At 38.7% G+C, this 26,582-nt stretch overlaps 1 protein-coding gene across 1 annotated transcript in view; it reads right to left on the reverse strand.

The window, feature by feature from the left end:
• The window catches only part of LOC134679211 (amidophosphoribosyltransferase-like), a 31,878-nt gene extending 5,630 nt beyond the window's left edge, over nucleotides 1-26,248 (reverse strand). The window contains exons 1-9 of the mRNA XM_063538090.1: nucleotides 26,091-26,248; nucleotides 17,779-17,891; nucleotides 5,340-5,448; nucleotides 4,817-4,963; nucleotides 4,286-4,409; nucleotides 3,753-3,883; nucleotides 3,098-3,216; nucleotides 1,884-1,919; nucleotides 421-510 (exon numbers count right to left, since the gene is read on the reverse strand). Of these exons, the coding sequence (XP_063394160.1) occupies nucleotides 421-510; nucleotides 1,884-1,919; nucleotides 3,098-3,216; nucleotides 3,753-3,883; nucleotides 4,286-4,409; nucleotides 4,817-4,963; nucleotides 5,340-5,448; nucleotides 17,779-17,887 (865 nt within the window). The 5' untranslated portion in view covers nucleotides 17,888-17,891; nucleotides 26,091-26,248. The remainder of the gene's footprint in view (nucleotides 1-420; nucleotides 511-1,883; nucleotides 1,920-3,097; nucleotides 3,217-3,752; nucleotides 3,884-4,285; nucleotides 4,410-4,816; nucleotides 4,964-5,339; nucleotides 5,449-17,778; nucleotides 17,892-26,090) is intronic.
• Between the last annotated feature and the right edge of the window lie 334 nt (nucleotides 26,249-26,582).

The following is a 26,582-nucleotide window of genomic DNA, read 5'->3' on the forward strand; positions in this document are numbered from 1 at the left end:
TCTAGCCGAATCTCACTAAATCCAAATATCTAGTAATATAAAACCGAAAGTAATTCTGTCTGCCCTCCCTCTTGAGTCTCACCTCTGAACAGATTTAGATGAAATTTTGCGAACAGTATGCCACGGAAATCATGCTTCTACACAACCGGAATCGCTGGCAGAAGCTAGTCATATCAAATTTTAATTTTGAACAAGCAGAAACGTCTGCGAACGATGCTATTAAGCTTACTAGTCATATCACTTATATAGTCATACTTATATAGTTATATAGTCATATAGTGTTAGTCATAGTACTTATTAAGTTAGATGAAATTTAAAACATTATCAATCGGAATAGAGTTGCATTTGTTATGTATCGTAATTTATCAACAAAGCAAATTCAACTCTATTTCTTACACTGTAGGTTCAAATTTCACTCACCAATAGACAAGAACCCGCACGACTCTGACGACACCACCCAACCTTCCGCTTTATCGTCTATACCGTTCTTCACGCTGCCGTTCATCAAAACTGAAATAAATACACGTATACACACATAAATATACGAGTACCTACAATAAATATAAACTCTCTTTTGCTCCAATGAAGGCGTAATTAGAGTGACAGGGAAAGCTGCCCGCAATTTGCGACGTCGGTGTTCGCAGTAGGCCTTTTACTCACGACTAAGGGCGGCATTCCCCCTGTCCAATTTCTTTGCTCAATCTCATTGCATCTCACTCTCTCATTAAGTAAAATGTACGATAAAATACATATTGGACAGATGGAATACCACCCTAATCATAACAATCATTATGGCACAGGCTAATGAGCGAGAAAGAATATGCAGGAGGGGCAATGAGATTAACTGACAAAAACATTTTCCACACTGTTAAAAAAGCGGGTAAAAATCAAAAGGTGTTATTAATTATCCCAAAAATAGAGTTTGACCAAGATAAGTCTGCAACGATGTTGATAGCACACGTAGTGCAAGTATCATTTATACGTCATAATTTCATAAAGTTTGACGTTTAAAATAACACTTGCACTGCGTGTGCTATCGAAATCGTTGCAAACTTATTTTGGTCTAACTATTATTAGTCTAGTAAGTTATGTTATGTTATTATTGCATGCAAAAATGAAAACACGTGCGATATCACTATAGAAACTGTAATACCAACTGGCAGCCGAAATCATAATGAAATCCGGAATGCGTTGTTCATGCCCTACTATACAGTATGCCACCTGTCCAATTTCTTTGTCCAATGTGTATTTTGTCTCACATTTTGCTTAATGAGGGAGTGAGATGCAATGACATTGGACCCAGATATTGGACCGATGGAATACCATCCTAAGTGGGATCAAAAACAAACGCCTTTAACCTTTAGAACGCCAAGAACACCTAAAGGCGTCGTAACTAGTCGTGCCCACAGCGCCATCGCCATGGAGAACTATTAGGTGTTATGGCGGACGCTGTCAAACAGCCATATTCGAACAATGAGATACGTCAAATACTAGATATTGAAACGATATGGAATAGATATGTCAGTGTCAAAAGTGACGTTTTTGTTTGAAGAAATGTCAATTTTGACACTTGTTTGACACTGACATATCTAATCCATATCGTTTCAATATCTAGTATTTGACGTATCTCATTGTTCGAATAGGGCTGAAAGTAACCTTCACACTTTCAAGTAAGGTTTACTTTAGTTATCCTGCCCGCGGGACTTTGGCGTGTCAGTGACATTTTTGTTTATAACGTAAAGCGTTCAAAAGGTTAAAAACATGAAGTTTATAATGGCGGCACCACACTATGGCGCTGCAGTTATCTTACACGTCTATAATGACAGTGTTATTGTTAATAAAAACACTAACATATGTGTTATTGATAATGGAGCATGCTTTACCCTCGTTATGGCGTTCTGATGAGTTTTTGTAGGCATCTGAAAACATTCAAACTGGTCATGACATGCTTGTGACTAGGTACATATGTGCAAATTGCGATAAATATCGATAACAATGGAAAAGTCCTCGGAAGTATTCAGAAAAAAATCGAAAAGAACGGAAACTTTCATTTTGAAAATAGATTATTTCAATTCCCATTGCAAAATTATGAGAAGTTAACGAAATTGTTTCAATTTATAACCCGGTAACCTTCAAATCAAGAGTGAACAGGCACCTTCTGGGCGAGCTCGCTCCATCGTAGGTCACGTCTACGCCTCGGCTAGTCTGTGGCCATGAGTAAAGCCCATTCATAATAATATTAAAAAATGTAGATTTTTGCAATTTTGGGAAACTATCAGATGGCACATCAGAGTTTGTGATATCGATAACGTGTGTTAGCATTGTTATCTATTGTTATGGCAGGTGTCCGAACTCTTTACAATAGCCCAGTCTCATTGTCCACCCAAACATCAATCCATAGACCGGTATACTATTCACTTTTGCTACAATAGTCCCAATGCCTGCTGAGACCGGTTCATGGGTGTCTATTGTTGCACCTGTGAACGGGTTCCAGCAGGCGTTCTACATGACATTAAAGCTCTCCAAGGGGCCTCTACGTGTTGGATCTGTGTCCCCACGCAAGCCTATCAAAAAACCGGGATTATAGGCCCGTGATATCCAAGGAGATAAAAAATGTAGATTTTTGCAATTTTGGGAAACTATCAGATGGCACATCAGAGTTTGTGATATGTAAAACTGCAGTGAGTGCTGTAATGATAAAAAATAATTTAGAATTAAGTAGAATTAGTTAGGAGTTGGGGTAAATTGCCCCAAAAGGACAATATTTAAATGAATCCCCGTGCAACGGTATTTTAAAGTAACATGCAGACTTGTACACAGTATGAAACTATTAGATGAAAATTTAAGACTGGTGAGATTTCACGTATTTTCTTATCAGTAATAAATAAACATAAGAAACAGTTGCAGAGACGGACATGTTCCAATTTGGGAACCCACCATTTCAACACCGCGGTATTTCCGGACCGGTAGGACCTTCAAAACTTCAAGAAAACGTACTCCCATATCCCATTTTAAGGGCGGCATGGACGGCCGGAAACCCCCCTGATGTGTCTCCGTGCGGGGCCGGGGCGGGGGGCTAGTTATATCATAAACTTACATGAGGAGCCTAGGGGCAGAATCTTGCCGAGGCAGAGCGGCCGGTTGCCGTACGGATCCCTCACGGCGTATATTTTGTCTTTCAGCATTATCACCAGGGAGTAACTGAGGGGCGCCAACCTGAGAACCAAATTCCGTTTACATAAATAAATAACTACCGAAATACGGAAAAATCTGCATAAAAGGGGGGAAATTATTAAGATGGGAACGAATGGTGCATTGCGCAAAACTTTCGAATGAAAATAATATTATTTTAAAAATGTTACTCGTCACCGCCCTCCGCTATATCACTAGTTATGTTATACTAAAATTACATTGCTGTGATATGGGGTAACGATATTTATTTATTTATTATTTGTCAGCCTGTTGTGTCCTCTTGTCTCTTTCTTTCACTCATCTCGTTCTATGGCAATATTAGGCCAATCTTTCGGAAAGACGTCAAGATCGTGCCGCCATCTTCTTCGAGGTCTGCCATGATGCCGCGCTATGTTTGGTGTCCACTCAGTAGTTTTCTTGGCCCACAAGTCGTTTGGCATACGGCAGACGTGTCCTATTTAAGTTTATACAATATACAAAATAGAAAAAAGAAAACATGTTTTCATGATTCTTTTTTATCGGGCTAACTTTAAAGGTTTTGGTTGGAGCAAGAGTTATACCTCATGAGCTGGTTGATCCTAGCCGGCCAGTCCGGGCCGTCGGTCTCGCCCTCAGGGGGGTTGAGGCACAGCGCCTGTGTGATCAGTTCCGAGTCCGAGTGTGTGGAGAGGCCTACGCCTCGGCCAAGTACCTGAGAAAAGAGAAATAAATTAATTTGTGACCTAAACAATTTTAAACAATTAGGTTTGTTTTACGCCCTTATCAGTTAATTTATAATTTTTCTTTAAATATGTTTTAGCAATAGCTAGGAATCTCGATTCCCTCTGTGAGAATATGTTTGTCTGGGGTACGAATTTAACAAATGTTATTTTTGGGCTACTGTTAGGCCACAGATCCACTCACCATCTTCCTAAGACTGGAGCAGTTGACGAGTTCGCCGTTGTGTGCCACGTGCGCTGCGTGCACTACGAACGGTTAGCAGTTCACCTCATACGCTGCTACTTCGTGATTTATCCTCGTGGTCTAGAGGCGACACAGCCCTAAAGGGCCCTTTTGTACCACTGAGGTATCATAGAGAATTTGCTACACTCACCATCTTCCTAAGACTGGAGCAGTTGACGAGTTCGCCGTTGTGTGCGACGGCGAGCGCGCCGTGCGCTGTGTGCACTACGAACGGTTGGCAGTTCACCTCCTCAGATGCTGCCGACGTCGAGTATCTATAGAAAATGAGAGGTATTTGAAATTTACACGGTCAATTACAGTCTTTAAAATCAATTTATCAGTTCAAAAGAGCGGAAACGAATAAATTCTATGTGAAGTTAGATAAAATTTGGCTATTTTTAAGAGCATTCTTCCTCATTCTGGGAGGAATAAATACAAAATCACGTATCCCAAAAATGCATGTAATTTTACGTTTACGTAATTCAGAATAAGTTTTTTATCCGCCAAATTTTACTGAACCCCGGCGGAAAAAAAATAGATAATTAAATAAAAATCATCCCACTTACTTACGCATTGTCTTCTAGGTATGCATAATTATGAACAAAAAGTAAATATTAAAATATCAAATCAGTATCAGCGACACGGATAAAATAAAAATAAACTACATAAACTGTGAACTGACCTAGTGTGACCAATACCGAGGTTCCCCTTGAGCTTTTTCATGGCTTCGTCGTTAAATATGTTGTTGATGAGCCCCATGCCCTTGTGAGAGTTGAATGTGCGGGCGCTCTTGCCCTCTGACGTCACGATCCCGGCTGATTCTTGGCCTCTGTAAACAGTCAATATATAACATGAGTTCTTCTTCACACTAGCGTTTTCCCGGCCTAGCGCCAGGGTCTGTATAGAAAGATTGCTTTTCACCGAGGAAGTTTTAGACTAGGATCTGATCCATGTATCCATGTTGCATTGTCGTTTAAATTCCGTATTAAAATATTACCCATTTGGAAGTACAAACATTGGAATGAAATCCGCTTAAGACAATCCCCCTTTCCCGCTAAAGTCGTGTTTTTGGAGTGGTCTCTTCAGAATCTACTTAAGCCACTATAAGTACTTTAGTCATAGGAAAAGGTGTGCCGCACCTCCGATCTCCGGCAGCGTCGCCATTGCTGGATACGGCAAGGAGGAGGAGTGTATTGCAAACTGACCTGTGCTGGAGGGCCACGAGTCCCAAACAGATGACCTGGCCCACGTCGACCTGCGTGGGCCACTCGCCGGTGCCGATGGCGCCGAACACGCCACATTCGTGTGTAAGTCCTGAGAACAAGTTTACGGTGTTATTCGATAGTTTCCCATAAGTATGTTACGTCTATTAGCAGGGTTCCGTAATCAACTAGGAACCCTTATAGTTTTGTCAATGTCCGTGTGTCCGTCCGTCCGCGGCTTTCCTCCATGACCGCTAATGGTAGAAAGCTGCAATTTCGCATGGATATGTCGCAGGCAAATTGTAAGAATTCGGCGTGTACAAACGACGTCGTCAATTTACAAACGGCTTCACGTCTGTAAATTGCCGAAGGCAAATTGTTAGTGCGCTCAGTACTGTCAACGTGAACGTGATACTATTGAGCCGCCCAGAAATAGGAGCCCCGCGTGGGGGCTCCGCCTAGTTAAGTTTTGAAGGAAATGTTTTTTGAAAACAAACAGTGCGGGCGACCATCCAAGAACCCCAGATGTGATGGACACCCCAGCGTTATCCATAATTGATGTGCAGAACAAACGGCGCTGTTAATGTCATAAGGTATTTTACATAGTGCGGTATTTTACAAATTTGCCTTCGGCATTTTACAAACGTGAAGTCGATTCGATTCTTAGAAAATGCCTGTGACCGATACATGATGATGATGATGTCCTCCCAGACGTATCCGTCGACGGCGACACCTGGACAAATCAGTATCAGGTATTCAGTAAAGCCTGACGTGCATATAAAAATGTTTTATTGTACCTTCATCAAAAAAAAAAGTCCATAGGGGTGATAATAAAATAAACATTAAATAGTGTTCTGAAGCCTTTTTATGGCGCGTCCTGTTTGCGGTTTAATAGACTCCCTTTAGCTTGAAAACTAAAGACTATACGAGGACATACATTGAAGTACTTATATGATTAATATGATGTAAACAACTGCCGAGACTTTCTCGATCACTCATAGGTTAATATGCACAATAGATCTTGTAAATTGAGACCTAATATAAGTCAAGACTCAAGAAGTACTCGTATTGTTTAGTCCATTTGACGACAAGTCTTACAGTGAGCCGGGCTCCCGTGTAGCGTTGGGAATCGCAACCAGGACTCTTTTGTGCAATAAATCTAAACAAAAGGACACAAGTATGTACAATTAAGTTCATATATCCATAATCTTTTCCTGTTTACAAGGAGCTGTAGACTGTACGCATGCGTGAGGCTATTGATCTAGGTTGCCTAGGATGCAACGGGCTGCATCGATCAGGATTCCAAGGATTGCGAGAATATTCCAATAATTATATTACACTTACATTTATTATTATTAATTATATACTTTGCAGGATGTACAAATAGCAACACACTTAATATAACTTTTCGACTTGGCAACCGACAGAGTGTGGAGGCGTCAATGATCCCACAGACATAATCAAGTTCTTATGGCGCTGTTACACTTTGTCTTTGCCCAGTCGTGATGGGTTCAACCACGCCAAGATTACGTCAAGTGGCGCGCCACGCCATCTTCAGCGACTCTTCTGGCCTCGCTCCAGCTCAACCATAGTCACTGATATGTGTCAGTGTGCCTAGGCATGTGAACCGTTATCCGACGTCAAATACATATAAAATATGTATTGGTCATATACTCAGAGCGCCGTCTAGGTATTTAGGTATATCCAGCGCAAGACATAACTACACGGCCAGACATGGACAAAGTTTATCGCACCGTTGCCCGTCTTTATTTGCCGCATGGCGAACTATATGACGTCAGCACTACGATCTTCACATGATGAAATTCGTCGAGGTCAGATCAGCTGACGGCCCGCGATAAGCTATGGGACAAATTGGTATTATCTCCTGTCAAGGTCTTATCGACCGGCTGTTCGGCTGTCTGCCTCGTAACCATGGCGATATGTGGCGATATGTTTTGAATAGTTGATATAATTATTATGTAAAGCTTGCTCGGACACAGCGCAAAAAGGGTGGTTATGAAATGAAAGCATTAATTTCGGATACAAATACATCCATATTATGTTAGTAAAATTAAGGTAGGTGTGTTAGTAAAATGTATAATTATAATTAACCCTGTGATCCAATATCAACCTTCGTGCATTCTGATAAGGTTCACAAGCACGCGAACTGGCACAGAGAACCAGTATATTGCGCCATGTGTTGTTGTTTTGACAACAAACCATAGAAATGGAGCCATGAATATTGTGGCGCTTAGGACGTTCTGGTCGCGTGGTACAGTCGCGATTCTGATTGGCTTCACACCCCTCACAACTGTAATTATTAATTGGAATCGGTTAATTGGTTATGCAGACATAGGTAATATGAGTATAACGCAACAATGTTGCGTGTAAATTGCTACCAAAATACGATGTCTGGTAATATGATGTAATTGATGTTATTATTTGAAAGACATGTGATAACATATTTATGGATAACAATTGGATTGTATCAATTATTTTTAAATGCGAGCTGTAGAGATAATATCTCCATTTGGAAAACCGGGGGTGACAGATATATATATATATATATGTCGGCGGCCGATCGTAAGATCAGGCAGATCGTAATGTTCCTGTGTATTGTTTTGAGCATAGTCACATTAAACCAATATATAGGTAAGATAGGTTCGTTAGGTTGCTTCAGATGCCCGAAGGGCCAACTGCCCAGAAATAGGAGCCCCGGCGAGTAGCGGGGCTCCGTCAACTCAGGGAACGAGTCAAAGATTGTCACGTTTCACGATATGCCTAGGAATTTCACGATCTGTCTGATCTTACGATCGGCCGCCTACATATATATATATACATTTAGTTTAGTGCCCTGTTTCTTTCGCTATTATTGATGCTGACAGTACCAGTAATAGACAGGTGGATAATAAAAAATCTAGGGACTCTAGGGGATGCAATAGCTGGCAAAGTGTAGACTCCATGTTTCGTTGCTAAGATTTCTCTTAACGGCCAGAAGCGCGATTTCGAACCTAACACAATAAAAGCTCATTTATAATAAGTTTTTGGCAAAAAATTCATTTTTGGTACAAGCTTTTATCGCTGACTATACTTTTCTTACGACAGACAACTAATACTCATCGAGACAATTCTAAAAACCCCTAACACAATTAGGTTGCGTTGTTTCATCACATAGTTCCTATGGCCACCTCCTGTCTCCATCATCAGATCAGTTCGAAAGTACCATATTATTGTATTGTCATCAGAACTACATACAGCTGCCAATTTTCATGACGCTACGATCCTTAGAAGATGGTTAAATTAGTTACCTCAGATTCCATTACATAGTTAGTTACATACAGGTCGACGTTCCTATGACCACCTCCTGTCTCCATCATCAGATCAGTTCGATAGTACCATATTATTGTATTGTCATCAGAACTACATACAGCTGCCAATTTTCATGACGCTATGATCCTTGGAAGATGGTTAAATTAGTTACCTTAGATTCCATTACATAGTTAGTTACATACAGGTCGATCTAATAATAAAAAAAAAAGCTTGTTAAAATACGCCTTTCATAAATACAAAGCATTCAAGTTCGACGTTGTAAAAGCTACCTTATTGGGAAGATACAAGGTTGGTATTTGTATGTGTTTGTGCAGATAGTGATAGTAGGTCCAGGCTAACAGGTAGGGCGCATGCAACTAATATACGCACTTTCGACATGAAATGGAAAAATTCGATAGGATTTAAGTATGTATATGATAGCTATTGCAACGCAGTTTGAGTACTTGCTTTAAGAGCGTAGGTGGACAATATGAGTGAAGGCAGTAGGGAAAGTTGATCGTATGTAAATGTACTTTTTTCAAACCGGACTGGGTCGGCCACATCTATCTAACATAGCCATGTGGAGCCCGGTAAAGAAGCGTGGGTGGTATGCCCAGGCGGAGAGGGCGGGACAACTTTGACACCCTTATTTACAACTGGCCAAAATAAGCACAAAATCGGGAGTTATGGAGAATCGGAGGAGAGGTCCCATATAACCATTCCAGTCGCAGAATCATCAAAGTGGTAACTAAATGTCAGATGTGTCGTAACAGAGTCCACACAATGTGTCTAGAATTGTTTCGAAACAAAGTGTCGTCGCCGTGTGTACACTTTTCCGTAACAAGGTGTCGACACATTTGTGTGCACTTTGCGTGCGGTTTGCGACTAAATCTGACACCAAATTTGTGACAGCAAATGTCAATATAAAATACCTCTTGAAAACCAAGGTTTGTCAAACTACTATTAGTGTCTCGTGTGCTCGTAAGTAATTCTAGTAAGTCATCATGGGCGATGCAAATGATAATAATCGACCAAAACCATATAAACACCCTACACCCGTCAACCTTTTACAGAAAAGTTTTTAAAGAAATGCAATAAGCTACTTAGGTCAGCCAACGAATGCTCAAAAAAGTTGTAGAGGGAAATGCTCGGAACACAATTTTTGACTCTGTAACTTGGTTTGGACAAGTTAGGAGGTGAACATATCAAAAGTCCCCGGCCGTAGCCCTTGAGCGGGGGGTAGAGAGGGGGCTTTGAATGTCCCATTTTCCGGTTTTTCGATTATATCTCGGAAACTATGCATCTTAGCGACATGGCCACTTATACAAAATGAAAGTTAATTTAATTTGTTACAAGTTTATTCAGTCAATTTTTTCGATATGTTGAATAGTTTTTGAGATATCCGCTCTTGAAAGTTTATTTAGGGCTCTCAATTTTATCTTGATATATCTACATCAATGAAGGTGCTAGGCCGTGTATGGTATCGTTTTCGTATAAATCTGGGTTGCTGAATCCATTTAAGGTATCACATTGAAACCATTCCACAAAATTAAAAAAATCTTTTTAGGGTTCCGTACCTCAAAAGCAAAAAACGGAATCCTTATAGGATCACCCGTGCGTCTGTATGTCTGTCTGTCTGAATACACAAAATAGTTCTTTACCTATAGATGACAGGAAAACCTATTAGAAATGTGCAGTCAAGCGCGAGTCGGACTTAATGTACGGAACCCTTAATGCGCGAGTCCGACTCGCACTTGGTCGGTTTTTTTAAACTCCTCTTGACGCTTAACCGCTGAACCGATTTCGTTGAAATTTGGTATACAAATAGTTTGCGTCCCGGAACAGGACATAGGATAGATCTTATAACCAAAATCATCTTTTGAAGGTGTGAAAAGTGGCGTCGAAATTTGTACGGGAAATCAATAACCGCTGAACCGATTTATATTAAATTTGGGATGGTCTACATCTTTGATTTAGTTAAAAATGATAAAAAAACATGACTTCAAACCTAAACTTGAACAGTATTAACTTCAAGAAGTCAATTCTGAATTCCCCCCTACACCTCATTTCACACCTTTGAAGGATGATTTTTGAGATAACTTATTATGTCCTGTCTCGGGACTCAAAATATATGTGTACTAAATTTAAATTAAAACTGTTCAGCAGTTTAAGCGTGAAGAGGAGTTTAAAAGAAAGTAAGTTTATATGTTTTTACTTTGGAATGGTGTCAATGTGATACCATAACTAAATTACTGCGGTACTGCGGATTTATACGAAAACGATACCAAACATGGCCTCGTAGCTTTACTGTTGTAGAAGTCAAAATAAAATTGAGAGCCCTAAATTCTTATTACTTGACCAAACTTGTGTAGAAGGAAAAGGAAAAATAAAAGTCTTCGGCAGGAATATAAGACACAAATATATTTTTTTTTTGCGTTACTATTTCAATTATCGAATATAAACATACCTTGATTATATTATTCTAGTGAGATCCTCACAGATAAACAAAAACATTTACTTAAAAAATTACAAGGTCGAAATGTCACGGAACTTGTGAGAGTAATACGTGAAAAATAAAAACTTTTATGACAAAAAAATCTGGACACAATTTAAGAAGCATCCAATTGCGTCGAGGAATCATCTGTATTTTTGCTTGTTTCATTACCTCCTCGCTTCTTTTTTTGTCCTTTGTATTCTGTAGCAATTTGTTAGATCTGAAAATAAAGATAACTTGCGTCGTCACGGATGTCGATTTATAGGTTTTAGGGAGTGCAGAATTCGAAAACGATGATCATTTTATAATCCAAGATGGCCGCTACGTATTTTGTCATAAAAGTCGTCATGAATATCGTTTTATAGGTTTTAGGAAGTGCCGATTTCGAAAATGATGACCAGTTTGGAATCCAAGATGTGTGCCGTGCACTTTGTCATAAAAGTCGTCATGGATATCGTTTTATAGGTTTTAGGGAGTGCAGAATTCGAAAATGATGACCATTTTGGATTCCAAGATGTCTGCCGTGCACTTTGTCATATAAGCCGTCATAGATGTTGATTTATAGGTGTTAGGAAGAGCAGATTTCGAAAATGATGACCATGACCAACAAAACGACATCCATGTCGACTTTTAACATAGTGCATGGCCGCCATCTTCGATTCCAAAATAGTTATTATTTTCGAAATCTGCGCTCCATAAACCCTATAAAATGACAGCCATGACGACTTTAATGACATACTGCATGGCCGCCATTTTGGATTCCAAAATGGTCATCATTTTCGAAATCTGCGTCCCCTAAAACCTACAAAACGACATCCATGACGACTTTTATGACATAGTGCATGGCCGCCATCTTGGAATCCAAAATGGTCATCGTTTTCGAAATCTGCGCCCCCTAAAACCTATAAAACGACACCCATGACGACTTTTATGACATAGTGCATGGCCACCATTTTGGAATCCAAAATGGTCATCATTTTCTAAATCTGCGCCCCCCAAAACCTATAAAACGACACCCATGACAACTTTTATGACAGTGCATGGCCGCCATTTTGGAATCGAAAATGGTTATCGTTTTCGAAATCTGCGCCCCCCAAAACCTATAAAACGACACCCATGACAACTTTCATGACATAGTGCATGGCCGCCATTCTGGATTCCAAAATGGTCATCATTTTCTAAATCTGCGCCCCCCAAAACCTATAAAACGACATCCATGACGACTTTTATGACATAGTGCATGGCCGCCATTTTGGAATCGAAAATGGTTATCGTTTTCGAAATCTGCGCCCCACAAAACCTATAAAACGACACCCATGACGACTTTTATGACATAGTGCATGGCCGCCATTTTGGAATCGAAAATGGTTATCGTTTTCGAAATCTGCGCCGCCCAAAACCTATAAAACGACACCCATGACGACTTTTATGACATAGTGCATGGCCGCCATTCTGGATTCCAAAATGGTCATCATTTTCGAAAGCGGGGCCCCCTAAAACCTATAAAACGACATCCATGACGACTTTTATGACATAGTGCATGGCCGCCATCTTGGAATCCAAATTGGTCATCGTTTTCGAAATCTGCGCCCCTTAAAACCTATAAAACGACACCCATGACGACTTTTATAACATAGTGCATGGCCACCATTTTGGAATCCAAAATGGTCATCATTTTCTAAATCTGCGCCCCTCAAAACCTATAAAACGACACCCATGACGACTTTTATGACATAGTGCATGGCCGCCATTTTGGAATCGAAAATGGTTATCGTTTTCGAAATCTGCGCCCCCCAAAACCTATAAAACGACACCCATGACAACTTTCATGACATAGTGCATGGCCGCCATTCTGGATTCCAAAATGGTCATCATTTTCTAAATCTGCGCCCCCCAAAACCTATAAAACGACATCCATGACGACTTTTATGACATAGTGCATGGCCGCCATTTTGGAATCGAAAATGGTTATCGTTTTCGAAATCTGCGCCCCCCAAAACCTATAAAACGACACCCATGACGACTTTTATGACATAGTGCATGGCCGCCATTCTGGATTCCAAAATGGTCATCATTTTCGAAAGCGGGGCCCCCTAAAACCTATAAAACGACATCCATGACGACTTTTATGACATAGTGCATGGCCGCCATCTTGGAATCCAAATTGGTCATCGTTTTCGAAATCTGCGCCCCTTAAAACCTATAAAACGACACCCATGACGACTTTTATGACATAGTGCATGGCCGCCATTTTGGAATCGAAAATGGTTATCGTTTTCGAAATCTGCGCCCCCCAAAACCTATAAAACGACACCCATGACGACTTTTATGACATAGTGCATGGCCGCCCCCATAAAACGACATCCATGACGACTTTTATGACATAGTGCATGGCCGCCATTTTGGAATCGAAAATGGTTATCGTTTTCGAAATCTGCGCCCCCCAAAACCTATAAAACGACACCCATGACGACTTTTATGACATAGTGCATGGCCGCCATTCTGGATTCCAAAATGGTCAGCATTTTCGAAAGCGGGGCCCCCTAAAACCTATAAAACGACATCCATGACGACTTTTATGACATAGTGCATGGCCGCCATCTTGGAATCCAAATTGGTCATCGTTTTCGAAATCTGCGCCCCTTAAAACCTATAAAACGACACCCATGACGACTTTTATGACATAGTGCATGGCCACCATTTAGGAATCCAAAATGGTCATCATTTTCGAAATCGGCACTCCCTAAAACCTATAAATCGACACCCATCTCGACTTTTATGACGAAGTGTTTGGCTACCATCTGCATGCAAGACATTTCTATTATTTTTACGTACAAAAATGGCCCCCTGTCAACTTCCAACCGAGATTTAATCGATAATTTATTCGATTAATGTTCAGATTAATTCAATTTCAATCTATGTTAGGTCGACTAAACTAATCGTGATTAAAATTTGAGGATTAACTTTTTTTATTCCATTAATTAGTCGAATAAACAGTTAATCTATTAAGTCCCATCTCTGACCACGTCATTTTTACACTTTGAGAATATCTGAAAACAAATGAACACAAGGAGCCATTTTGCAAATCCAGTAACTTTGTTATTACTTTTGACAGCGCGTGTCATGTGTCTACACAGAGTCGACACAAAGTCGAAACATTTGCGACTACTTTGTGACTGCAATATTTCTCAGCCTTAAACCATATTTATACATCATAATTAACAAGTTTCGTAGTATGTAAAGCGTTATTTCTGTTATTTAAGTATAGTATACGCATCGAAGTACTAAAAATGCATCAAATAATATATTTATGAACACAAGCACTGAGAAGTAAACAATTTCATTTCCGGCTAAACTAAAACAATGTGGTGGCGCGTTGATTATATTACACTTAGTTTATCAAATCACTCGAGCAGTTTAATTCCCCATAATAATTTAAGTCCTATTGTAATATAAATGCAAACAATATATAATCACGTCTTGTCATCCGTTTTAGAGATGGCGTATTAATGTCACTTATTTTTTTAATACAGTTGCTCAAAAAGTGCTACTTTACGTAGCTGTTTAGCGTGCGGAAAGTTGGTTATCTCGAACTAGTGCTTTTTACTTTTCCAATTTTTTTAAATTTATACTTGTTCCAATTCACGACTACTTATTGATGAGTGTTAATATTAGTTTCCTTTAAACGTCGTAATCAGCATAAAAACCTACCGTTAATGTAAGAATACGAAAAATATTACATATTTCATATTTAATTACTTACCTCTTCATCATTATAACACGTTTATTTTTTAATATTCAATATTGAAAATTCCGTTCTTAATAAGTTGGCTGAATGGAACGGAATAGCTGCCAAACGCCCATAGATATAATATACTTAAAGACGACGTCTAACCGAGCTGTCACTGTTACCACTTTTGTTTAGTGTACGATTAACAATGTTTTTCTTATTTTTTCGCAACTGTATTAAAAAACGTCGTTCGATACACGTGCGGAAATGTCATTCTTCACTCGTCCCGAGTCTTGCCACTCGCCTGCGGCTCGTGGCAAGATATCTCGGTACTCGTGAAGTAATGACATACCTTCCGCACTAGCATCGAAATGTACTATTATTTAACTATTTTTCCATCTGACAGTTTCCATTTGACAGGAACAAAATGAACGAATGAACGAATGATTTTGGCATAAAGTAGTCGCAAACCCGAAACAATGTGTGCACACGGCGACCACACTTTATGTCACTTTGTGTCATGTGTCGACCCTTCCCCATTTCTGGTAACTGTGTCGACACGGCGACGACTCTGCGACTGGAATTGTGACCGAAACAGACGGTGTCGACACAAGATGTGTCTACACCGCGTCGTAACGGCGACTGGAAATGGTTGTATGGGGTCTTTGTCTAGGCAATGGGACACTCAAATAGGTTGAAGAAAGAACGAAAGATTTTCTTTTTGTTCTTCACCCAGAATGCGCACATACATATTTTGCCTATAATATCGGAAAGTAGTCGGTTTGTACTCTTTCGCGTGTAGTGAGAATTTAGAACATCTTTTGTGTCACGACTGGCCAAGCGATCCGACGCATCATAAACTCTCAAACTGTTCACCACAACTGCAACTATTAGAATTGATGTACTGTCATCGATTTAATAATAAACAGAGATGCTGTATACGCAAGCGTGCCCCCTACTGCAGTGCTTATAAAGACTACCAAAACACGTCGTATCCAACACGATACTTCCATCTACTTACAGTCTATCAATACTGCATCAAAATATTATCATTAACTGATAATTTATCAACCGTATCTCAATGCAATAAGATTCGGTGACGGTTAATATTTTAAATAACGCTCAGCCACCCTCGTTTCTCCCCGGGGATTCTAGAAATCGAGGCAACACGCATCTATTTCGAGTAATTTTATTTATTCTGTAAATGTACGAGTATTGATTATCTACTAGTATATACAGCTTACCAGTCGAACAAAGGACATCGAATTGACAAAATATGTACGGTCGAGTTCCAAAAATATATTTTCACCACACCAGCTCGGAAAAGCTTACTTTGCACTTCAAAAACTGATAGCAAAGTTGCTTTTATTCACATATGAGGTAAAGTAATCAAATGCAAATTTTGAGTTGTTTTCTTATGTTAGCTGGTAGAATTGACTTTTAAATGATGATTTTGGATGATAAATATTTAATAACATTCATTTGGATTTTATTTGGTTTGATTTTGTTTGATATTTTACATTTAATATTTGCTTCGGGTTGGTGTGGTGAAAAATTTTGTGTTTCACTCGGGGGCAAATTTTGTTTAAACCTCTTGAAACCCTCGCAACGCTCAAGATTCCATTTTACGAACCACTCGCTACGCTCGTGGTTCAATTTTGGAATCTTTCGCTTGCTCGGGTATCAATATTAGCACGAGCGGTTAAACAACAACTTTGCCCCCTTGTAAAACAAATAACTATTACACGGCCTTTATTGTCAGTGTCTTAAGGTTCCGTCACACAGGCGCGTTGTGTGCGCCTTTAGTTCGTATCTCAAACGTATCTTCACCTTGCATAGTATAGCTAAGGGTTAATAACCAAAGCTGTACTTGTAAAGGCCATTTCTATTGAGATTTAACACATTAGATAATTCGCATAATATGCCAAAGTAAAAAGAACAATATACATACATATATGTAATTCGCAATGCAGTCTACAGAAGTTTTAAAACTTTTAAATTTTAAGATCTTAACAGTAAACTATATCTAATTCGTTGTTTATCTATTGGTATAATTAAGCGGCCGTTAGCGGCCGCCATGGAGCTTAAAAGTGGTCACGTTTTTTTATTTGTAGTCTGCTTCTTTTGCACGCATCAAATGTTCATAGGCTTCTCTTTTATTCACATCAACCTATTAAATAACCCACCCTATCTTCCATTTCATTGAGTTTCCAAAACGTCTCGCTTGGCGCGCTGTTCAAATTGGCATAAAAATTACACTTAACGCAAACGCGTACGTCAAGTCACGCTATCGAATGAAATGTACACTAGAGGTTTTGCTTCTGTATTGGAAGGTACCAGTGTAACGTTGTCCCGGTGTTAAACGACGTAAGGGCCGCTTCATCGTCATTTATATAAGACCAATTGCTTTTGAAAGAGCAATGTAACAGTAGACCGACCTAGATGTTCGCCGACCTTAATGGGCACTGGATTTGGTTCCTTCGACATAGTAGGTGTATATCTATGTAGGTACTAATATTAGGTAAGATAGTATTTCGTACCTACTAATAAAGAACCACATAAAACGATACCACACTATGCTACAGAAGGCGCTCGAAATAGGAATTACTAGTCAGGTTATTTCTCTCGGTTTCGTTAAGCCGATAACTCCATACCATAATCATAATATACATAGTTAGGCAAACCATTTCCGTCAGTAGAAAAAGTCGGAAAATGTAATAAATAAATGTAGGCCCGTAGGATTATCCTCCCATAGAAAATTATAATTTCGTGCCTTTCCTACAGACAAAGTGCGTTTGCCAGATTATATTTGTCTTTTTTTTTATTCTATCTCCTGGAAGCTCGCCTCGATTGCATCACTATTTGCACTGAGCTTTGCGCATTTAACCTCATTAATTAAAAAAACTTACCAGATTCGACGGCACCCCTGCCATGCCTCTTGCTTTTAATAGTGACCTCTCCCTCGCACTGGCAGTTGTCTGCTAACCTCTCTTGACACGATCCCTTTGGACCGTCCATGGTTCTGCAACAAATTAAAAAAAAGTCAGCAAGTAGAACATAAGTTTTTTTAGCAAAATTAAGTTTAACGGTACGAAAATGTGAAAAAAGCAAATGTTTTCAATTTTTAACAACTTCATGTATATTTTACGTAAATATAAATTAAGATTCATTCAGTAAAACTCCTTTTTCCACATTCTTTTTAGTTCCTGAACTTTTTTGTTAGATTTGTTACACTCCTAATGGTATGGAGACTATAGCAGTATAAACATACAGCAATTTTAAAAATATTCACCTTCCAAAAACCGCTTGGATTATTTAATTTTTACAACGAAAATTATTTAAAAAAAAACACTGCACATGATCTGTCAGTTCCACACACGTCCACCAACTTCCGCTTTAAAAACAAAAGCGCGTTCGCAATTCAAAATTCCAAGATGGCGGGCTGACGTCAAGATGGATAGTGAAAACAAGACTCGTGCGTTGTATTTTATATGCGTAATGTGTTGATTTGGAGACCTAATTCAACGTCATTGATAAACGTACATATCAACATAATTTTTATGATCCAGATAAGAGGCGTCAGTGGCCGTTGGGTACCCTTGTATTTTGGGGTCTCATAAATATATACCGAAAAGAGGCACTGTTAACCGGGGCACAGAAGAAATAATAGTACTACCGTACAGAAATACAAACCCGAAGTTTGACAGCGGTTCTGGGTCGAATTATGCTATCCCTTTCTAACATATGACACTATCCCTTTCAGCCGAAACCCTAAATAGCCATTTAGGGTTGTCAAAATTCAAGTGATTATCTTAATATCTGTGGTCGTGCACGCAAAAGGAAGTCAAGTGGTGCCAACCCTAATAATTGCTCGGAGCAATGCTGAGCCGAACGGAGCCGAGTTCGACCGAAGTCAGGAGTGTCTCCCCACTGACCGGGGTGAATAAGGGTAAAAACGGTAAATACCAGAAATGAAATATGTATTATCAAAAAATTGCCATCTGACCTTCCAAATCTTCCAACCCAGGGGGGAAATTGAGTTTTATGGGTGTTAGTCCAGTTTCCTCGCGATGGTTTCAACCACCAAAAAAGCGACGATCGACGATATCGTGCGACAGCCGGAGTGAACCAGTTCAGTTTTAGAGACGCAGAATTTTAATATGGATATAGGTATTAACCTCTTGTGTGTGTAAGATAAGGATCCTGACCAAAGGTTCAGTCAATTGTTTTATTTTCAAGAACGTTTATTTTACTATAATACACTTCGAACGCAGTAGAAAACGCTGACTTAGTATTGCCAGAAAACTTTTACGTCATCGTATTTCTGTGAAGTGGACAACAAACTGTTCAATAAGCAATATAAGCATATAAAGCGCTGATGCCAAAAATGCGACAAACTAAATCATAAACGTTGGTATTATACTTATAAGTGTTAGCAGAAGAGCTTGGGTGAATGATAAAGGTGGTGAATGAACGAATAAGTGAATGTGATACGATTATCGTAAGGCCCAGCCGTACATATGTTGCCAGTGAAATTTGAACCTATAATGTAGGTAATAGAGTTGATTTTGTTTTGTTTTAAAATTGAACAAAACTAATGCAACTCTGTTCCTATTGAACATGATTTAAATGGTAGAACCGTGAGCCTTAGGAGGATATCAATATCATTGTCTCTGTATGTGCAAAGTTTAATTACAATCCAACACGTAGTTTTAAAATGAAAACGAAACTCCGTTTGTATGGGAAGGTGAAATTCGGCCGAGTCTGTTGCGGACTCTTAATCTGGCAGTAGACAATTTGTTTGGACTTGATATCGGTACGAAGAAACACCAATTACAAAATCCTGACTGTATGGTAGTTAGAATAAGGTGGAAATGTATGAAACCATCTGATTTCCATCTTATTAAGAAACCTGGGAGGCCTACTGCCAAACATCTAAGGGCCCCCCCACATCTAGCGTCTTTCGAGCGTCGGCGTCTACAACTCTATGGCCGCTGCTCGACGCAACTGCGTAGCGACGTCATTTTCCATAGCGCTGACCAGACGCCGACGCTTGTAACGATGTAGGGGGCCCTAAATTTGAAGTTTTATGTATTTGCCTCTATGTAGGTAAGTATGTCGCTCTTGCACTTAGAGCGATAGAGGAGTAGAGGACTATAGACTAAACGTCAACTTTCAATGTCCGCGATTACTAGATAATCTCTGGGAGACCGAGTTTTGCTCGGAAAACATGTAAAAACCCAAAAATGCGCGTTTTCTCAGAGATTAACCTAGCTAGATCGATTTTTCGATCCCCGAAAACCTCCATATAGCAAATATCATCGAAATCGTTAGAGCCGTTTCCGAGATCCCCGTAATATATATGTAAAAATAAATAAATAAAACACCTACACAAGAATTGCTTGTTTGAAGGTACATATTAGATAGATAGATTTGAATTGTTACCAAGCCGCGTTATTTCATGTTTAGATGTCAGTGTCACCAAGTTCATGGTCGAATATATTTCGCGAGCAATACCTATCGCGGATTGACTTCGTTTCGTTATCTACCTCTCTATCGTTCGAATATACAAGAGCGATAGGGGTAAGTTGTAAGTTCTTAACCAAGGTTGGGCCTCATTTGACCTCTTATACATTTTATTTTGCATAACTCATTTTATGGAGAGTTACACTGATTATTTAAAGATACAGATAGTAAGTATTTGTAAAATATCTCGTTTAAATTTCTTAAATCCTGTCGCCATCCCAAAAATTTTGCATATCTCCATGTTGTTTACCTTCACCGAAAAGCTATGTAAAACAACATAAAACAACAAAGTATTAGAAACATTAAGGGCGTCACTATTTATTAGCGATCATTGTAAGATCAGAGGGCAACCCGTACAAACAACGTGACCGTCGATGAGCTCTATGCAATTACAATAAGGTTTACGTTGAGGTTCACAAAACAACACGCAAGCGACGCCTCTATGTCATCATACGGCGGGGGGTCTTTTATCACTTGACACCCGTACATTTCCAACAAACAACGATAAATAGAACGATAAACTGTATTTATATTGGGATGATGCAAATAGTTTTGAAAACAATGTCTACAATGTGACGCTCGGGACACATATAGATTCTGTAGAGGGTTGATAAAACTGAGTAGCTGCCGGATCAAACGAAAATATTGACAGGCATTTAATAAATTCTCTAAGCCTCTAGTATAGTTAGACCGTAAAAAGTCTGCAGCGATTTTGATAGCCCACGCCAAAGAATATAATACTCACTAGGAGGTCCACGCAGTGCAAGTGTCATTTTAAACGTCAAACTTCTATGAAATTATGACGTATAAATAACACTTACACTGCGTGGGCTATATAATCCGCTGCAGACTTTTATTGGTGCGACTATAGATGCCAGGGGGGGAAGGTATTATGGGGCAACTACCCTACCTTAAAATCCCGTTGCTTTACCTTAAACCATTTGTATTTGTATAAGGAATACATACCATCGACCTTGATAATATAGGTATTGCGCCCCACCTATGCAGCTATGTATTTTGCAAATTTTATTAAAAAGGCATAAGTTATACCACTTATACCAATGCGTCAGTTGAGTGTTGTTGTTGTTTTTAATTCAAGTATTATATAATGGTATTAAGTGGCATTTGCAATAACACAGTGTGGAAATGACGTTTATAATGACACTCATCCACTTTGTTATGTTCAAGATGGTGCAATGTCAGCTTAGACCGACTATAGCCTTCAAAACAATTTGAGCGGGACACATAAGTAATAATTTTGGCTCCGATTGAACTTTGATAAAGTATGGAAAATTAACAGACGAATCAGATGGAAATATCGACTTTATTTATAGACACTTGTTTGTTATTGATAAAAATTTTTTTTTGTACTGAAACTGAATTGATGCATAATATTTTCATATGACCTACTTCTAAAATACTTCTAGCCTACGGGCTAGATGTATTTTTTACTTCTAGCCTACGGGCTAGATGTATTTTTTGCTAATGGGGTCACGATAGATCACGTTGGAGGAGGTGGGTAAGACCTCACGTGTATTTTACACACACACAAAATATATGTGAGGTTAAGTGGGGGTGGGGGAGGGTAGCCAAGAACCTCACCAAATATCACCAAGAGCTAGGGAGAGGGGGTCAAAAAGTAGCCGAAAAATACCTCACGTGATTTGCAGGAACCCATAGCGCGCTGTGAATAAAACACCTCCTCGAGATGGTCGTTCGATTGATCCCAACCTCGGTCTTAAGGGTTTCGATATTATTTCTTTGGTAAGTACCTATATACAGGGTGGCCTAAAAATAAGTGCATTCCCGTTGCCAGGGAGAGGTTTTGGGATTACACTGAGCAAATTTTACTTTGGGACTAACCCCGAAATTGCAAAAATAAAGTTTGGCTGTTTCATACATTTAGGCTGGTCCATTTTCTATGGGAGGGTAATTTTTTTTGTCGCGATTTCGGAGTTGGTCCCATAGTAAAAGTTGCTCAGTATAATTTCAAAAACTCCCTGGCAACGGAAATGCACTTATTTTTGGCCACCGTGTAGATATGACAAGTGACAACAAAACCTAACACATTGAGTGCCGGGAACCCCCTCGGCGGGTTCTCTGTTCGTAGTCGCTTTCCTCTACAAAGAGGGAAAACGCTGGGATCGGCTACGAGCGAAGCGCTACAAAAGCGTTGGCTGTGAATGTGTTAAGTGGCACGCGTTTTAATATACGCGTGTATGGACACCATCCATGAAATCATTCAAAACCATTGTAAGGTGCATTAGGAAAGTAGGAGTACTTTGAAAGCGGGATAATTTTTGAAATAGGCAAATACATATTTGTCAATACGGATAAGTATGGCTGGCCTTCACGCTAGGTCCTCTTTACACATTGATTTTATTGGCGAATGCAAAACTCGCACAAAACAGTGGGTAATCAAATGTGTAAGTAGCCCAGAGACTCAAACATATTAAAATGTGGCATCACATAAGGGTCCTTATGATTCAAGTGCAATAAGGAGTTTCTCATCTGAAATTCCAACAGACATTCTGATAAAATGATCCTTATTGCACCCATAAGCATAAAGCATAAGGACCCTTCTCCGATGGAAAACCACAAATTATTTTAAACCGGTCACTCACATATTATTAAGTTGACAAGACGCTTGACATGTTTAGATCCATTTTCTTCTCTCGGAGGGATCATCCATTAATTACGTCACACGAATTTCTAGGTTTTTTGACCCCTCCCCCCGTCCTTGTCACACTTGGTCACATTTTGCAAATCCGTCCCCACCTGGTGTGACGTCACATTTTAGGCAATTTTGTTTTCAACGAAATCGGCAATACTAACTCGGCATTATTTAAAAAAAAACTTTTTTGGTAAAAGAAATATTAGTAATTTTACAACACAAAACCAATTAGGAACGAAAATTACCTACTTCCAAAACCTCATTATTTAAATGTACAGCAAATAAAAAAATATAAATTAATTTTCGGTTACTGATGAATAGTGATGAAGTTAAAATGACGTCACAATGTTTCTGACTCCCCCCTCTCCCATATCACAACATGTCACATTTTCTTGACCCCTCCCACCCCCTAAACGTGTGACGTAATTAATGGATGGCCTCTAAGTAGCCCAGAGACTCAAACATATTAAAATGTGGCATCACATAAGGGTCCTTATGATTCAAGTGCAATAAGGAATTTCATCTGAAATTCCAACAGAAATTCTGATAGAATGATCCTTATTGCACATGAAGCATAAGGACCCTTATTTTAAACGGGTCACTCACATATTATTAAGTTGACTAGACGCTCGACATGTTTAGATCCATTTTCGAGGATCTTCTTCTCAGAGCCACACATACCCATACCCATATTAACTGAATATTTCATTTTGTGTCAGTGCCAATTGTGAATTAACTTAAGCACATCTATTTATAGGAACAAGCAACCGGCTCAGTTAAATCACTATCTTCTAGCAATAAATGGGCCAATAACGTGACCCGCAATGATAAGCCAGCTAGAGTTCTACTCATAGACCCATATAATGACCAGATTCAAATTATTGAATCATTTATTTATTTATTTAAACTTTACTGCACAAAATATATACAACAGTGTACAAATGGCGGACTTAATGACAAATGGCATTGTCTACCAGTCAACCATAGGGCCAAACGGAAATATCTACAATGGGTGCAGAAATTAATTTGTATTAGAATTGGCGGTGAATTAATTTATATTAGGATATTCTAACCGTTGGGAATGTTTGCTAACAGTTGGGACAACCGTATGTTAGCCCGCTGGACGTCCATGCATGTTGCCAAACACTACTGACAGCATGTTAATTATTGTGTGCCATTTTTATTGATTGATTGTTTTTATATTTTACAGCTAGTTATGTAAATTAATAATTAGTTTTTAAGATTCACTAACAAAATTGTATGGGCTCTGTCTGCAATGTTTTATTATTAATAATTATTATTCACAACCTGGCCATTTCCTAATTTAAAAAAAAAACTAATATATTGGGATATTTTTTCCAAGCCTCCAATACGAGTATATCCTCTAGCCGCCCAGAGACCTATAAAAAGGTCTACTGTTCCATTCTAATTTGAACTTTGTGTTGACGAAATAAAATTTCATTTTCCTTGGCAAAGTTTGACGTATGGGCGGCTAGAGGATATGAATATTGAATATAATGGCTCCGGTCAATAATATTAACAAAGGTCATGATGATCGTCAACATTACTGAAATGAGTCCATTACCACTTAATCAAATATCTTAAAACATTCACTGCCAAGAACACAGTGTGTTCATTTGGTACTGGAAACAGCGCCCGGCACTAAAAGTGATAAGCTGTATCGGCTACAGTTTTTTGGAGAAATCCCGAGGATACTAATTACAGACATGCATAAATATGGAGAATCCTTGCTTCTCAGTTGGGTAGAGGACTTATAAGAAAAAAATAAATTATTGATTATCTCCAAAATGGAGTTAATTAGAATATCGGTGTCTTTGAGAAAGTTACTTGATTGAAGCTCAGGAATGCACCCTTGAAATTAACGGAAACCAAAAATAACACGGTGTATATTACATTTTCAACAGAACAACTGCTTGTTGGAAAAGGTACTAAGCTGGCTTTGTCTGAGGCATACCCTTTAGTTCTATGTTCCTAGGCAACCTGCCTCTCCTTTCTATAAGCCCTAGACTGATTACCTACCTGAGCCTTTTAGAAAATGCTTAATGCTATTATTATATTGACGGTCGCATGGCTGGCAGAAAAGCAGAATAAATGACAGAAGAGTCAGTTAAATATTTGAGTTACATATTAAAAAAGGAAATAACATTATATTGCAGTCAATTTTGATATGGATAATGAACTTTAATGTTCGTAAGGGTGGTATTTCCACCTATCCAATTTCTTTGTCCAATGTATATTGCGTCTCACATTTTGCTTATAGTATAGTATCGTTTATTGCAAACCATGGTATAATACAATAGATGTTACAATAGAAATGGGTCGCATGGCACCCTGGTAGGGTAATGGCAATTATCCTTATTATTTTCTTATTTTATAATAAGATTGTGAGGCGCAATGACATTGGACAAGTGGAATACCACCCTGTAGGAACTGAGTACAATTTATATTGATCGTACAGAGTTGTAATTAACTTTAGAAAGTGAAATAAATTTGGTCAAGTTTAAAACGTACTTTACAATAAAGATTTATTTAACAAATGTGGCTGAATGTGAATACAACACATGGCACTCTAATATTTAACCAATAAAAAAAATATAATTAAAGAAATACCCAGTACTCTTCCGATGTTTGTTGATTTTAACCACAAATGATCCAGTTTTACTCAATGTTACATTAAGTAACGCATTAGATTATGTAAACTTCATACTAAGCACACAAATTTATGTTAAAGCAATTAATTAAATAAACAAAACACTAACCATTTTGTTATGAAAACTTAGAAAGTTGAAACCACATGGCTAAAGTTATGTAGCATCGCTTCTGTCATTTGACATTACAACGGTAAAATTAGAAGGCGTGGAAGAGCCTTCACTGTTGGTCGTTTGAAGGGCAATATTACTTGGTCGTATAATATAAAATAAATTTCGACAAACTTGTTCTCAGCTGATCCATGATTTTAAAGTGGCAATCAGTGTCAAATAATGAATAAAATGTATTTACCTGTTTTCTGAAGCAAACTGTTGGACTTTTAACTAGTTGTCAGTAACTTCGATTCGTTGCGTAGCGAAGCGACTTCTGCGTAAGTGTATCAAGAAATTAATTGATTGAATAGTAGTTGTATTTGAAGTTAACGTGCGACGGAGATAATCATCTTAAGAGAACGAAACAGCAATATATTACGCCGACTAATATATCTTGATATTTTAGCACTTTTGTTGTTGTGAGCAAGTTAGGTACCTCTGTCTAGAAAAAGTTCTTACAATCTAAAGTGGTGTAAGTATACTTGGTCAAGCAGGTCTTGTCAGTAGAAAAAGGCGGCATATTTGAAAAATGTAGGCGCGAAGGGATAGCGCCTCATAGAAAATTTGAATTTCGCGCCTTTTTCTACTGACAAGATTTGCTTGACCATCTATAGTTAAAATATTAATAATTCAAATAAAATAAATTTTCAATGAGGTAAAATATGTGTGTATTTAAAAGCAAACTTAAACA

Source organism: Cydia fagiglandana, chromosome Z (genome assembly GCF_963556715.1).
Source record: "Cydia fagiglandana chromosome Z, ilCydFagi1.1, whole genome shotgun sequence".
In the NCBI taxonomy this organism is placed as follows: domain Eukaryota; kingdom Metazoa; phylum Arthropoda; class Insecta; order Lepidoptera; family Tortricidae; genus Cydia; species Cydia fagiglandana.